Source organism: Chrysoperla carnea, chromosome 4 (genome assembly GCF_905475395.1).
Source record: "Chrysoperla carnea chromosome 4, inChrCarn1.1, whole genome shotgun sequence".
Taxonomy (NCBI): domain Eukaryota; kingdom Metazoa; phylum Arthropoda; class Insecta; order Neuroptera; family Chrysopidae; genus Chrysoperla; species Chrysoperla carnea.
The window spans coordinates 48,740,815-48,754,419 of NC_058340.1; the positions used below are offsets into that span (position 1 = coordinate 48,740,815).

The 13,605-nt window shown below is 29.0% G+C and overlaps 1 protein-coding gene across 1 annotated transcript; it reads right to left on the minus strand.

The window, feature by feature from the left end:
- Positions 1-7,091: 7,091 nt before the first annotated feature.
- LOC123297348 (gastrula zinc finger protein XlCGF46.1-like) lies at positions 7,092-12,864 on the minus strand. Its single transcript, XM_044878976.1, has 5 exons — positions 12,682-12,864; positions 11,918-12,607; positions 8,416-8,536; positions 7,761-7,979; positions 7,092-7,446 (listed from the first exon to the last, which is right to left on the minus strand). Exons 1-5 carry the CDS (start codon positions 12,862-12,864, stop codon positions 7,274-7,276), a joined length of 1,386 nt encoding a protein of 461 aa, XP_044734911.1. The 3' UTR covers positions 7,092-7,273.
- Positions 12,865-13,605: the final 741 nt, after the last annotated feature.

Consider the following 13,605-nt stretch of genomic DNA (forward strand, 5'->3'; position numbering starts at 1 on the left):
ATGGAATGGATGAGTGCGAAACCTTCCTAATATTTTCACATAATATCATCCGTTGATAAATAGTATTATTTAAAAAAAGGAGGAATAAAAGTATAGTGGTCATTTTTTAGAATTATTTTGAGGTTGCACAATAATAACGTATTATTAAAGAATATAAACTAATAATACACGTATTTACAAAACCAAAATGGACATCATATAACTTTTTCTTTTTTTTATAAAAATATTGATATTTGATAGAGATTAAATATATGTTTCCATAAGCCTTGCATAGTCTGGGCTAACAAAATGTTGGCAACATTTCGTCCAATCTCTGGATTATGCCGACAACACTGTTGGGAACATTTCCATTTTCCCGGCGATTGTTACTCGATTCTTTTAAGATTTTAGAAAATTCAAAATAAAATCATTGAAACAATACAATATACATATACATACCCCCTATCATAAGAAACCGAAATGTTTGAGCTTCATAATTTAGTGGAATCAATAGAATCTGTGAGCAATACCAATAATAATTTCTTCCTCAATCATTCATATTTGATATAAAAATAATCAGTTTTGTTATTGAAACTATCCAAGATTACATTTATCAAATTTATTATAACAGCAAAATTCAATTTGGGGCTGAAAAAGCAATGAATTCATTTTAGTAGCATTTTTCTCGTGATGTTTACATCAGGTACGATAAATCAGAGCCCTCGGGAAAGATCAAAAGACAAAAGACAAATTTGTACGAGAAAGGCAGGCACCAAGGTGATTTACGAAGACTTAATACGACGATGTTAGATTTTCACAAGCCTGGGGGCCCCGACTTGGGTTAATCCGGCACTGTTTTTATGCAAAGTTAACTTATTATCAACGAAAAATCAACGGACATGTACGTTATGTCGCATTATCTAAGCGAATGTAAAGGAATGCTACTTTTGAATAAATGCCATCAAATAGCCCGATTATTATTTAAGGATCACGTTATTATAACGCGAAATGATCTATTTTTGTTCGTGCATACTTTATGGTATGCGTCTTATTCCACTATAAAATAATGATATGAAGTGGTAAATAAAAATCACAGAATCTAAATAAGTATGCTACCTGGTAGCAACTAAGATTGTCTTTTCAATAGCCAATATATTCTTGACATTAGGTTTAACAGCTTTTTTTTTATTAACATTTACAAAGTACGAATTCCTTTTACCTCTTTGTTCACAAACGTGAATAATTAATTTGAACTAAAAAAAATTAAGAACTATACAATTAGAAAAAAAAATATTTATCATTCCCGGCACGGTCCCAATTAGCGCCATATTTAAATTCAGAAAACAAAACAAAGAATTAATGCTGTCCAAGCTTTTTTGCTAATGGAATGATGCGATTTTATTTTTATATTAAATATTTTAGTATAAAAAATTACATAAAATAGAATTCAATATTTTTATGATTCATTCAAAAGAGAAGAATAAACAAAACAAATAAACGAAATGTAAAGAAAAATAAATGAATTTCTAGCAAAAAATGTAAAACTTTTTAAATAGTAATCAATTTCCATTTTGTATTTTTGAAATGAATGAGATCTAACTACAAAATTAATGTTATTAAACAAAAAAAAGAACTACAGTTTACATTTTAATTAAGTGAAAAATTAAAATAATATTTGAATTTTTCGTAAAATTATATGTATTTTCGAGATTAGACTTACTTAATAATGATTAATTATTATTAATTATTCTGTCATAAAAGTCTCTGACTTCGAAAATATAACCGGGAATAAATATAAATTATACGAAAAAACAAACAAATATTAGTTTTTATTTTACATTTATAATAGATTATTGTTAAGTATCGAATCAATCAATTCAAAATTTTTATTTTAAATAATATTAATGTTATGTGTTAAAATATAGACCGACGTTCCATCGTCTTGAATAACCTATTACATTAGTAAAATTAATAAAATATCAATCATATAATGCAATGATTCAAAAAGGATTTACAAAGAAAATAACAACCCATAATAGCTCTAGAAGCTTGTTTTAAAATAGTTTAGTTTTTTATGTCGTAATTGAATTCGATAATCGCTAGTTGTGAGCCGTATACGAATAAAATAAGCGATTTTAATTCGTAAAAGTAACAATTTATGAGTATCTTACGTTGCTGAGAATTTTATTGATCTTGACACACCCTATATAATTTCAATAATTGTGGTAGGTGCGTTTAGACGATGAAAACAATTGAATGCAAATGGCCACAGATGATTATAATAAAAACTGAAGTGTAATATAACTTTTAGTTACACTAATTTGCTTCTAAGTTCTTTTATCAACTAAACGTAGCCGTATCAAGGAAACAAAAAAGGTGTTATCTACTTTTGAAAAATTATCAACTGAAATTAATAGATATATTTAAAAATGGATTAATAAATAATCTATAATATAAGGCAGGGATGGCGAACCAATGACACGCGACGCGAAAATTTTGGGCACACTACCGATCACAAAGTTCAGTTTGAATTATTATTATTACGAACGAGTTTTGAGTTGATATTATTTAGTATTTTCCGCAGATTTAGCATTAGGAGGAATAGCTCATTAAACTTTATTTTATAAAAAATGAAAAGTTCGCCAACCCTCATGTAAAGCATACATGTTGTGTCCTTCACGAGGATTAATTAAATTTAGTCCTGCTCCTGAAAAATTCATCATTTTTTACGTTAAAATTGATTTTAAATATAATTTAAAGAATTAAATTTTTCAACTATAATCTCAATATGCGACAAATTATCATGTTTTAAACGTGCAAACAAAATTTAAAAAATACAAATAAAATAAAACGCACAGCAATTGGTAGGTATGTCAAGATGGCGATGATTAGTAAGGACTTCTGATTGGTTGTGTGCATTACATGAACCATGGAGACTAGAGAAGGAGACCGAACTTTATGTAAGCAAATGGCTGTCACAAATAAGATGTCGGTCGTGTTTCTTTTTTATTGAAATCAGTATAATAAATAGGAGTGAATAGATAATTTTTAAAATACTTTATAGTTTTTATTGCAATGGTGCAATGGGAAAACTAGCGACGATACAAAAAAAGTAACTATAATTTCTACGATTATTACTACGAAATTTTGTCAAATCTCCCGCTTGAGTTTGGTCCCCTTCTCTAGCCTCTATGCCATGAACATTGAACTCATCATTCGTTCTCTTACAACGTCATTTCAAACATTATTTTGTATACAATTAGAAACAAATCTCATTCAAAAATGCTTTTCGTTGTGAAATTATATTACCTAAATAATTACCTACAAAACAAAAATATACATTTTTTTTTAAATTTAAAACGTTTATTATTATTACGATTTATTGTTCAATGTGTTTGAAAATTTACTTCCTATATATGTAAATACCACATTCTTTTTTAACTAATTGTAAAATCATGCCGGAAGAAAACAATTATTTAAGTCTTCAAAATATTTACAAAAAAAAAAAAAAAAGATTCTGTTCATATATTAATGTTTTTAATAATAGCGCCCCGATAAAACAATTATGGTATTGATCAAATGAACTAATCATAACCGAATTTTTGTATGAGACCAGCGACTTCGTATTCGCAGTCTTTAGGCTTTTTGAAGTAGAAGAAATTTTTCTCGCGTCACTGACTTTTTTTTCAAAGTGCATACTGTAGCATAATACTTACAAAACATTCATACCGCTATCTATGTATTAACGATAGTTTGAGATGGAACAATTTGAGAGAAATCGCCGACAAACGAATCTCCAGAATGTTTAAGTAAACATTATAACACCCATGACTTTTTTAGTGATTATAATTATAGACAGAATGGTTATAGGTAGGGCTGCAATATCATCTACTTCAAAAAGCAAAGCGAACCACCTTATAAAAAAAAACGGTTGAATTGAACTTTCACCAATTTTATATCGAAAATTCGTAATTTGAACACTCTCTACCAGCATAAAATTATTTTGAAATTTGAAAATGTTTTGAAAATGTTATAAGCGATATAAAAGCGATAGTTGACCATTTTAACTCAACCCCTTTTCAAAAAGAATTCGGCCAAGGATTATGACAACTCTATATAAATTAATTAAGGATTAAGAAAATTTTATTAAATATAATCTAATTTTAGAATATCTTTATACTGCTCTAAATAGAGTGAATTTTAGATCTTTTTTAATTCATTCAACACAGATATACAATCTGTGTACATTTCGCTCTATACTATAGAGACACCTTAAACTAAATCAACTAAAAACGACGTATTATATTCAGAAATTTGCTTCGATCCTTTCCAGCACTTAAGGTAAACCCGGCCCTGACCACAATTTAGTAGTAATAGTTCGTCGGATCTATTTAAAACATATTGTTTTATGGATGCAGCTATTAAAGATCTAGAGTCAAGCGTAATACATATTTGACAATCATTTTAGGACGATTGGAAAGAGAGGCTGTTATCACTGTCATGCTTAACAACTTCCCTCCACGAAGACTTCCATTTCAGGAGGTCTGAAAAATTTTATTGCACGACAAGTTTAAAATTTAGAGCGATCGAATAAGAAGATAAAATATAAAAAATATAAAAATTGTTTGTGCATTTTTAATTATTATCTAGTATGAATATCGCCTTGTTAAATTAAAGAATATAATTTTAAGCTTGCTTTAAAAATTTCCGTCTCTCGCTGAAGGAGAAGTTTTCGGCTTTGTTATACACGACCTCAAATTTCAAACCGTTCTGAGATGCTAAATACTACGCCTGCTTTAAGATCTCTTATTTACACCAAAGATGGAATATTTATAAACAGTTATAAACACTATCTTTTGACACGCACCATTTTTTCATCAAATTAATTGTATTAAATTTTCACCTTACCCAGTTTGTGCCAAATCATAAATACAATTTTTTTCAGATTGCATTTTTTTTTATTAATATCATCGTTTTTTAATCATATAATATAAATTTAATAAAAATGACGGCCATTTGAAATATTACGCCCTAAATAGTCTGTGATTACGAGAGGATAAAATAATATTTTAAAGATTTTGGTTTTTATGTATAACAATACACGAAACTTTAACTATTTTTATGAAAAACATAATATCAATATTTGAATATGATAAAATATAAGATAATGTATTTAAGATTTGCATACAACGAATGTATTATGAATAGAAATGATACCAAACAAAGCGAAAAGAAATTAAATTTTTTGTAGTGGTTTAAATGTTATTTTCGTATGCATCGTTCATTTTTCTTCTGCACAAATCTCATTAGCAGTGGTGTCTTCCGGCTTTTGTTTTACAAAAACCAATCAGTATGTGTTCCCATTAAATTTTTGAATAATTAGAGTTATTTCATTATTATAAATATATATGAAAAAAAAAGAACAAAAAACTAGTTCATAATTACTGTAAAATGTTCTCTTCTGTAAATATTGTATTGTGGATAATACAAACATAACTTATTTCTAAAAATTTGTCTATTTATTCATTTTCTTGAGAAACTTGCGACAAATTTTTGAATTTATAATAAAATTCACTTAGCATTGACCTATTCCTTTCCAAGATTACGTAGCTGAAAATTTTTCTTTCAGATTAACTTAAGGATAAGAGCTATTACATTCAAAACAACTCTTGTAGTCGTTGTTTTTGTACCGCAGTCAACGTTTCAATCAATACGTGGGTTGAAGTAAATTTGAGAATTGAGCTATCACAAACTGAGGCCGCTCGCCAATGGGTGCAAAAAACCCGTTATTTAGTGCATTTGAATTACAAGATTAATACAGGCAAGTAAAAAATTAAATCAATAATTTTTTAACTTTTTGCAGGTTACTTAATAAGAAGCCATAAAATATGAAAATTTGTAACAAAATCATATTTTTTTATATTATTTTTTATCAAGGTAATTTTCATCATACAATTTTTTTTAATTATTGATCCCTTTAATCGTTTGTATACTTTACAATCAGTTCGATTAATCGTTAATTGCACCTGTGAGTAATTAACAAGTACAATCGACGTAAGTTCGGCCAACAGTGAGAAAACATCACATATTTGTCTAAAAATTAGTTGAAAACGTACTTTTTTCTAAACGTATATGAACGTCTTGTAATCTTCAACCAGAAACATAAGGCTTCCATTACAGGACTATAGCTAACTCCGTTACCTTAGAATAATATAATGCTCGCCAATATTTATATTTATAATGCAAAATATTTTTACTTTCATTCCAAGACATTTCCATGTTTATTTCTTGACATCCCTAATTTACAGTTTTATAATAAATTAATACTTACCATATAGAATCAAGTAATACAAATAAACAGATAATAATTCTTTCTTCAAAATAATTATGTATATTTTGTTTAATTTCTACTGTCAAGTAGAAAGCAGGAAATATATTCAACCAAAGTATTAAAGCAAAATTTTACCAAAATTTCAAACAGTTGTATCTCGGCGAAATATTATCGAATGTGGAACCGCAATTACTAGTTTTAATTTCTAATTTTGGAATATATTGATCAAAGGGTGAGAAATATTATCCCTAAATTTTATGGAAAGTTTAGAAGTGTACGAAAATTTTAAAAATTATTCTACAACTTTGTTAAGATTACTCATAAGTGTGTTTATTTTTCTTTTTCACTTGGTCACCATTTTATAAAAAAAGGCGTTATTTAAAATCTTATCATAATAGTAAGAAAACTTGTACTTTTTAGTTTGGAATATATTGATCAAAATTGTTTTGTCACTCCTTGCCAATTTTCACGGAGGGTTGAAACGATCTATTCCAAATTCGATGATTTTTCCAGGAGATACAGACAGCTGTTTTGTGTTAAAAAACTTTGCTTTAATACATTAGTTGAGTATAATAATTATAAACCATAAAATTGTTTCAATAAATCAAGTCTCAGAAATTCCAAAGGAAAAGGTTTATATTTAATTTTCGAAAAAAAAAAATCAGAAGCAACATCTTTATATACTCAGTTTATGAATTCTGTTTTTTATTCAATAAATAAAAACTATAACTCAATATAATATTTAATAAATAATAAAATAATCCTATATTTTTAACCCTGTTTTAAAATTCTTGTAATTCACTCAATTACTAAGTATAATAATCATCACCATATTTTATACTCATATCTTCAACAACGTTTTCTTTTAACACTTAAGAAGAACGTAGAGAGTCAACAAATGACCATCAGTATAATTCTTTCAGTAAATCAATTTTATTCTTTTCAATATTTTTTTTTAATTTGCTATCTTTCATGAGTTTTCATATGACCTCGTAATACATGTTTTGCCGAAAATCCAGTTCCACATTTATCACAAACGAACGGTTTTTCCCCTGTATGTATTCTTAAATGCATCTGGAGATTATCATATCTACCAAATGGTTTACTACAGTATGTACATACAAATTTTCGTTCACCTTTAATAAATATTTACAAGATTATTTATAATTTTATTATATTTTGGATGGTTTATGAATAAAAATGTAAATGAACGAGCAAAACTTTTAAAAACAAAAATTTATTAATAAAATATTAGCAAGTTTTGTTCGAAATTTTTTCATAAAGCCTGATTCGATACTAATTCGGAGCGGTTATGGCCCCATATTTGTATCTTCCTGTAAACTGGTGGAAAATTTATGAAACTGAATGAAACTGCAATTGTTAAAAATCGAATTTCACTTACTATATGAAACATTTTCATAAGTTTCAGAGTGTTAAGAATATATCTTACCTGTGTGAACAAGCTGATGTTTTCGTAGAGTATCTTTGGATTTCCATAATTTATCACAAAAGTTGCAAGGTATTCTGTAATTTGTATGCGAAACTTTATGCCGTCTAAGTGAAGAGGCATATTTATAAGATTTTTTACATACTTCGCATTCGTGTGGTTTTTCGTTTGTGTGTGCAATCAAATGAACTTTTAATAAATTACTTGTGTTAAACTTAGAATCTGAAATAAACAATAAAATTATTGTTTTAACGTCAAAGGACTCCTGCTGTTCTTAAACAGCTCAAAATGGTTCATATAGTAGTAGCCGGGGGTGGCCCTACTCTTTTTCGGTATCACAACGGAACCTATGGTCTAAGTGTGTCCCACCCCAGGACAGCCATTCTAAACTAACCTAAATATGTGGACATGTGATTCTCTTGTTGACGCCCTTGCTGAATAGATAACGAAACGCACGACTCGATTGTTTTTAAACACGTTCATATGAAAAATGTCATAAAACACAATTTTTTTTCAACTAAATATTGGAAAAGTTTTCACGAGTTACTTAAATAATTCGAAAACTATTTCGAAATAATCGGCAAAAATGTGTACATGGAAGCTAAAATCCTATGCCTTAGAAGGGTAATGAAAGAACAGAAATTGAAATCAAACATACCACATATTTTACACTGATGAGATCTCTCATTTTTGTGTCGAATCATATGTTGTTCGAAATTCCATTTTTCTGCGAATGTTTTCCCACAACAAGGGCACAACATACAGGGTTTTTCTTGTAACTAAAAATATTAATTGCATTAATTAATAATTGGTCAAATAGCAAGCAATCAAGATGCAGTGGAGAGTGGTTATTACTTAGTTAGTGGTTAGTTATTACTTGTGCAAAAAATAGAATCTTACTAAACTACTGGACCAAAATATTTGACTAAAATTTTGTTGTTCAAACTCAGAAAATTAGTTACTAATTCCGAAATTCGTGACTAAGTTTAACTCCAATATGAATGTGAAAAACTTTTGTGTTGTTGGGTCAAGTGGGATGCCTTTTATCACCCGAATTTTTGTAACGGGCAAAGTTTTCAGTGGGTCTTGTCACCATGCGATAGGCATATTGGTTGGATAAAAACAAATAAATATTTCGACGTTATTAACAGGCTCTTTTGACATTTTACCCCACAAGGCTACTCTGCGAAAGTAATAAATTATATCGATTCATTAAAAGTATCAAGAAATCACACTTTGGTATACGACTTTTTTAATCTTGAAATATTTAATTTAAAAATTTTATTATTTAGATGAAATTTATACAGATTTATTATGTTTCTTAGATCAATAGATCTTAGTATATTTAATTGTCTATGTTACTTACCTTTGTCTCACTTGACTACTCTGTGAAACAGGCTAAATTAATAGAAAATTTGTCATAAAATAACAATCCACATAGGGTAAAATATCATGGGACCTGGGTAGTGGACATTAAATGGACTAATAAAATATGAAAATAAAAATATATATAGTATTTACTAAATTATTTAATTAAAAAGACTTTTTCGAATGTACACTTTTGAAACATGGTATACATAAATAAGGTTGTTTCAAACACGAAACACAATAAGTTGAAGCTCTGGTCTTAATTCTGCTATTTTTATAACATAATTTACATGCTCGTCTAATGATAAAGCCTTGAGCATCTCTTCTGACTGCCATTTTATGAACATTACGACGTACATCAGAACAGGATTGCCTTATATTTTCTGACATCTACGCAAAATAATTTTAACAAGTGACTAGTAAGGATAACTAAGTGATTTAACGGTTTTAAATATTGTACATGATAAAATTGTGAAATTACACAAGATACATAATGGTACGAAAGTTGGCATGATAACGTTTTCGAGAGTTTATTTTAAGATGGCTGAATTTCATATATGCATTTTCTATCCATCTGAGATAAGATTGCGTTAATTAACGATGAAATCGCGCTATTAAAACAACTGAATTTCTGTCTAACAAATTAAAATTAATTAAAGAGAATTGAAAAAAATACACTCGCACCAGGAGTCGAATCCGGACCTCTTGGATTCATACCAAGCGCCTAAATCAATTAGACCATACGAACTGTAGACACAGAATGTAATTTTTTCAACTCATCAATTTTTTTTATTTTTGTTTATTAGTCAACATTAACTTTTTTAACTTATTATTTGTGTTTGTTTGCTATACTCATGTATAGTAAAAGCAAGCACTGGTCTGTGGATTTGATGACTTTTTGGTTAACCCTGTGATTGCGTTCATTTAATGATCCTCAGAAAATCTGAGAAAAGTTAAAAAAACTTAGATAATGTTCACGCTAATCATTTACTCCAAATTATCTTAACGTGACACTCACGCTAAACACACGAAAGTGTCCGAATAGCCTTACCTATTCGTTCACAAACGAGTCCCTAGCGTGAATAGAATATTTCCGTTTTCTGTAATGTGTCTTATTTTTGAACGCAAGGGCTAAAAACTTCAGAACCCAACCAACTTCTCTATAGTCGACAAACTCAACCCAACCCACTCTTAATGATAATCCAACCATCTTTTCAGATAATTTATCTTAAAAAGTATTCAAGAGAGAGACCCTTGTGTACGAATAACCAAATCGTTTAAAAAAATTACATCTTCAAATTGTGGCATCACGGAAACAACTATCATTGTTAATGGACAAAAACCAAACATTTATTTTAAAAGGGATGGAGTATAACCGAGTGGGATGAGTCTCACTCAGGGGGAAGAGGCAGGGTATCATTGTGTCTACTTTCTATTGGCTGTTAATTAGGCGCATACTTAAAGTATGCTCAAAGCCTTCTTTAAGTGTTTTTGAATCGTTTGTAAGCATGGAAACATGCTTGACATATGGTTGACGTGTGTGGGCAACATAAATAAATGATCTTGTATTCAAAAGAAAAGTAAAATTTGTAAAGAAAAATAAATACGTGAAATATTTATGCTTGTTTTAAAACTTTTTTTTCAACGATATAAGTCACCTAAACGCAACAATATTCTATTCAATTTAGTGAATATTCAATCTTCAATCCTAGTGTTACAACTATTATAAGTTAACTAATGAAATTCTAAAGAAGACTTAAGAATGTCTCGAAAATACGTCGATTAACTTTCAATACTAAACTTCAACGAATTATAGAATTTTTAAAATATGAAATTAATGTAAAAATTTATTTGGGGAAATTATTACTTATTTATGTATTGAATTATCTTATATATTTAAACGAGCAATTCTTGTATATATATATATATATACAAGATCTTGGAAATGGCTCCAACGATTTTCATGAAAATGAGTATGTAGGGGTTTTTTGGGGCGATAAGTCGATCTAGCTAGGTTTCATTTATCAGAAATGTCGTTTTATCCGTCTTTTCATGAAAAATTCATCAGACATCTATTGGTGTATAACGTAGTTAATGAAATACAATGCAAATTATAACATAACAAAAAGGAGGCGTTTGAGTAGTCTAAAGTGAAAAATATGACTCTTGCTGACATCTATTGGCGAATAACCGAGCAAAGCTCGGTCATCCAGATATTGTACCTTTAATACATAAATAAGCTAATATTATTTACAATATATTCTTTAGGTAATTAGTCGGTAATAGGAATATTAAAGGTTTATTCCTTCATCCAAGGGTAATTAGTTAAAAATATTGTATTTGTAATTAATTTCTAAATTGTATTTTAAAAAAATACATTTTTTTCTTTAGGGTAAAAGATTTTACTTTAAATAGAAAGATTTTTTGCTCGGACCACCATCTACAACACACGCAGAATTCGCTACCCATTTAAATTTTCCCGCAATTGAGAGTGCGAACAGCCGCAACAGATTGCCTGAAGCAATAAGCCAATCAAAAGCAGGCATATTGCTTCAGGCAATCTAAAACTATGGATATAGAAATATTAAAATCTAAAACACACGATATATTATCGTTCTATTTGAATTTCCCGCAAATGAGAGCCGCAGCCAATCAAAAGTAGACACATTGCTTCCCCCCTGAGTGATACACCCCCTCGTCTAAAGTAGGACTTTATACTACATCCCAATTATAATTACTAGATCCGTGGTCTAATAGCAAGAGAAATTAAGAAAATTTATAATAAAACTTACCTTTAAACACGTGTGGCTGTCATGCACGCTATGGCAATATCTTTCGCCACATTTTTTACAAGTAATACAATCTTTCATATGACTTACAAATTCATTATTACATTCAAATTCTTTCAAACATATTTTACATCGATTTTTCGGATGATAAAGATGATTTCGAAAAGCACTAAGGCTTAAATATACTTTGCTACAAAATTCACATTTGATTCTTGGTTTTAAATGTAACTTTTTATAATGACTTGTTAATTCGACTTTTGAAACGAATTTATCCGTACAATCTTGACAGTTATATTTTTTATCACCGTGATCGTCTTCATTTAATTCATTATTGCATATCTCCTTTGAATCTTCTTCAGGTTCTTCTTTCGTAATTACTCCATAATTAAACGAATTATCTAACATATCCTTATCATCATCGTCTCTTTTATTATGTGAATTTTCTACTTGTTCTATGTAACTGGTATTTATTTTACTTTCACTCACGTCAAAATCGTCAATAATTTCTTGTTTCACAACTACTTCAATAGCCTCAATAGGATTTTTAGCTTCTGCAGATTTATCCAAGCCTATTATAAAATTTTGTAGCGTTTTTGCCGATGACAAACATTGTATTTTCAATTTACGACTTTGTACTAACTGTTTTGAACAAAACACACAAAGGTTTTTCGGAAACATATCATTCTCTGAAATCTATTTAAATACAAATAATGCAATAATTATTTTAAAATTTGAATTTGAAGATTTATTAAATATCGTTTTCTTACTTTAATGGAAGTGCATTCCTCTACCAACTCCGAATAAGGTTGTAAATCATATACAATACTTAATTCTTCTATTAAACGTGGAGATAATACTTTTTTAAAAATTGAAATCATATTAGGTTTCTTTTTCAAACATATTCGGCATATATTATTTAAATCGTTCAAATTAATTATGGGAGTAGCCATCTTTACACTGAAATGTTTTCCTAAACAATCTCATTAAAATTTTGAAAACTTTGACGTTTCCTAAAAATGACGATGATATAAAATAATTTCATCTCCAAAAAGAAACTACCATGTTATGGCTCTCACTTATCCTTCCTTTTGTTCACAATTTTATGGATTTTAATTTTTTGGTACGGAACCTTAATTTTTTTGAAAATATTTAGCCCATGATACGTGTTGATAATGTTTCTATACAAACAAACAACAACAATAGGCGCTACAGCCCGACGTGGGCCTTGGCCTCCTCCACAATGCGCCTCCAGACGTTGCGGTCCTAGGTCTTGGTTCCCCATCCAGTGACTCGCATTGTCCTCACATCATCCAGCACCTGGTCTATCCATCTGAGCCTTATAATGTTTCTATAGGTGAAATAATTTTAAGCTATCGCGAAATTATTGTAAGAAATGTTAAGTATTATAAAGTACCAAAAAAACAAAAAAAAGGTCAACAATAATTGTCCACGGAAACAAACTATCGGGATCAAAAGTAAGCTATATGTTATACCGACCCTTTGCTCTATGAAAAATTAAAACAAATCTCTCTCACGGGAACCATGGATTTTATCGGGATAAAAATGTGCTATTCCAGACTATAATCTATCTTTGTACCAAATTTTATCCGTTGAAAGCTATATGTTTGTTACAAAAGCATTTAAGTTATATGTTTTTACCCGACTGCCAAGGTAGGGAAGTTTGTATGAAT

What these genes read in the sequence shown, in the direction of transcription:
- LOC123297348 (XM_044878976.1), bottom strand. Translation starts at nt 12,864, where the DNA reads ATGGCTACTCCCATAATTAATTTGAACGATTTAAATAATATATGCCGA. An exon ending in AGGAATGCACTTCCATTAAA is followed by an intron (nt 12,608 to 12,681) that starts GTAAGAAAACGA and finishes GTATTTAAATAG; the next exon opens with ATTTCAGAGAATGATATGTT. An exon ending in TCATCAGTGTAAAATATGTG is followed by an intron (nt 7,980 to 8,415) that starts GTATGTTTGATT and finishes TGTTTATTTCAG; the next exon opens with ATTCTAAGTTTAACACAAGT.